This window comes from Sesamum indicum, linkage group LG8, assembly GCF_000512975.1.
Source record: "Sesamum indicum cultivar Zhongzhi No. 13 linkage group LG8, S_indicum_v1.0, whole genome shotgun sequence".
NCBI lineage: Eukaryota > Viridiplantae > Streptophyta > Magnoliopsida > Lamiales > Pedaliaceae > Sesamum > Sesamum indicum.
In genome coordinates this window covers 16,939,119-16,941,557 of record NC_026152.1, presented here as the reverse complement: position 1 = coordinate 16,941,557, position 2,439 = coordinate 16,939,119, and the positions used below count along the sequence as shown (strand labels likewise).

The 2,439-nt window shown below is 37.2% G+C and overlaps 1 protein-coding gene across 1 annotated transcript in view; it reads right to left on the bottom strand.

The window, feature by feature from the left end:
• The window catches only part of LOC105169050 (CLP protease regulatory subunit CLPX2, mitochondrial), a gene marked incomplete in the record, with an annotated part of 8,264 nt that extends 7,487 nt beyond the window's left edge, over positions 1 to 777 (bottom strand). Inside the window, 1 exon segment of the mRNA XM_011089315.2 lies at positions 1 to 777. Coding sequence (XP_011087617.1) covers positions 1 to 618 — 618 coding nt within the window.

The window sequence follows — 2,439 nt, the reverse complement described above, 5'->3', positions numbered from 1 at the left end:
CTCCTCCACGGACCCTGTACTCCTTCCCTCCGAATTCTCCTCCACATTAGAACTACAATCACCCTGAGCATCACCATTTCTGTCATTATTCTCACTACCACTATAAGACCTCAACTTCTCCCAAATCTTAACTCCAGTCTTCCCACTTCTTCCCGCGCCATTCCCCTCCATATCCCCAAAATGCTCTCTCCCACCCTTAACCCTCCCAATTTCAACAAAACTCCCCAGAAGCGGCTCCAGCTTGAACGGCCGGAAATAAAACGCCGTCCGGCAATTGTGACACATATTAACAGCCTGATAAATCCCACTCTCTCCAGCAGTAATGGAGAGGGGGCGGTTGGAGAAGAGCACGGTCATAGGCTTGGAGCAGCGGGGGCAGTTCACCTCGGCCTTGATTTGATCGTAGTTGTCGGAGCTCCCATCCCATTTATGCCGTTGCTGGAACCCTAGTTTCGCGGGTTTGAAAGGTAGGGTTTGTTGGGACTGGAGGAGGGTCGAAATCGGTCGTATTCTGACAGCGGATGAGTGGAAGCTTGACGATGGTCTGGAGTAGAAAGCGGCGATTGTGGTGGTAACACGGCGGAGCTTGGACGTAGAAGATCGTAACATAGAAGACATTGCTGGCGCTGGCGCTGGCGCCGCCGCTTCACAGCGTTTGCATACACTATACAGCACACTCTGAATCTGAAATAGTGTAGTGGGGTTCAATCCGTCCGTGGGTAGTCACACTGAAGTCATGACTTGGTGGGGACGGCTACTTTGCGCCAGCAGATTCCAAATTTTCGACACAGTTAAACCATGAAATATATTGGATCAAACTTTTTCATTTGGGCCGACTCCTATTGGACTAGCTCCAACATCACTACGCCCAAAACACCTACCTTGATGATTGGACCTCACAGTAAGAATGCTGGTTGGGCCCATTTTTTTTTTTTTAATATTTGTCAAAAAGAAAGTTCAAATATACTTTTTGCTATTTTTTATTAGATTAGTTGTCGTCACGCACTGTCCCACGAGTATATCAATATATATATATACACTATGGGGTCCAAAAGTATTATTTATTATTTTCCCTGACGAAAACCTGATACGACTCCAGTCGTGCATTGATAATTTTTAATTAAATGATACCGCAAATATCAGGACAGTACCAAAATTTTGAATCTCATATGTATATATATACAATATATATAAAAAAAACAGTTAAATTATATATTACACTGATGTTATATATATTGAGTATACATATGAATGACACGTATCTTCTAACTTAAAAAAATAGTATATGTCAGTTATCCATCAATTTATACGATATATGATGCATTTGATATAATATTTGCAGATTCCAAGAATGCCATCAATGAATATATAGGTGTTTAAGCAATTTGAAGGAAAACTCAATGCATTCGCATCAAAAGAAAACAAAGATCGGAGGGCCCTAAAAGTTTGTAGTTGCAATCAACAAGTTGGTGCATGTGGTCCTGCCCTCATCCAATCCTCCTCAGCAAACTCGAAGTTGTATCTCATCACATCCCCCTTCCTCTTTTCCACCTCACATGCACCCTACGTTGTTTTCGTAGAGTCGTTAAAAGAAATGGGAAAATATTAAAAATAAATAAAATAAAAAGATTTGTTTTTGTCCAAATTTGATTTGTAACGTAATTTTTGGACATAAAATTTATGTGGTATCTGAGTCTTAATTCTTCTTATATTTATATGATATCTGTAAAATTGAATCTATCAATCGTTGGACTGAATATAATACTGAACATGCTCCGCATTCCAAAAAAAGATAATTTATATATACAATATCTTCACATATATATCCTAAATCATACACAACCCAAAAAATAGTACATTTTTTTATGGCCGTGAGAAACAAATAAAATAATTCCAATACAAATTAACGTAGCCGCGCGGCCTCCAATTTATTTTTTTTGTAGAAGTAATTAAATTTGATTAAAATAGAAATTTGAAAAGTTTACATAAAGACAGGATGCGGTACCAAAAGAGTGGAAAGAATAATGGGGCTAATCCAGCTAAATACACGGCTGGAATATGATACCTATATTCATTTTAAATGTGATTGTGATAAAATTTTGACATTAGTTTCAGCAATAAATCCAGCATGCTTTTCCCAACTCTCAACTAACAACTTTTACCAATGGGGCCAAACTCCAATTTAGGCCACGATCCTCTATCTTAAACTTATTCCAAGAATAATTTAATTTAGACATTGACAATTATATGATTTTAAACTTTTCATTTTTATATGTGGGTAAAATACCACATTTCAAACTATTTTCCCCAAATCCGATCTTTGTTTTCGTATAAATCAGTACTTCATTTTTTTTATTAATTATATATATATATTTTTAATTATATTTCAAACGACAAGAAGGATAAATACTTTCAAACTTGTCCTTATTCTTGCCATGT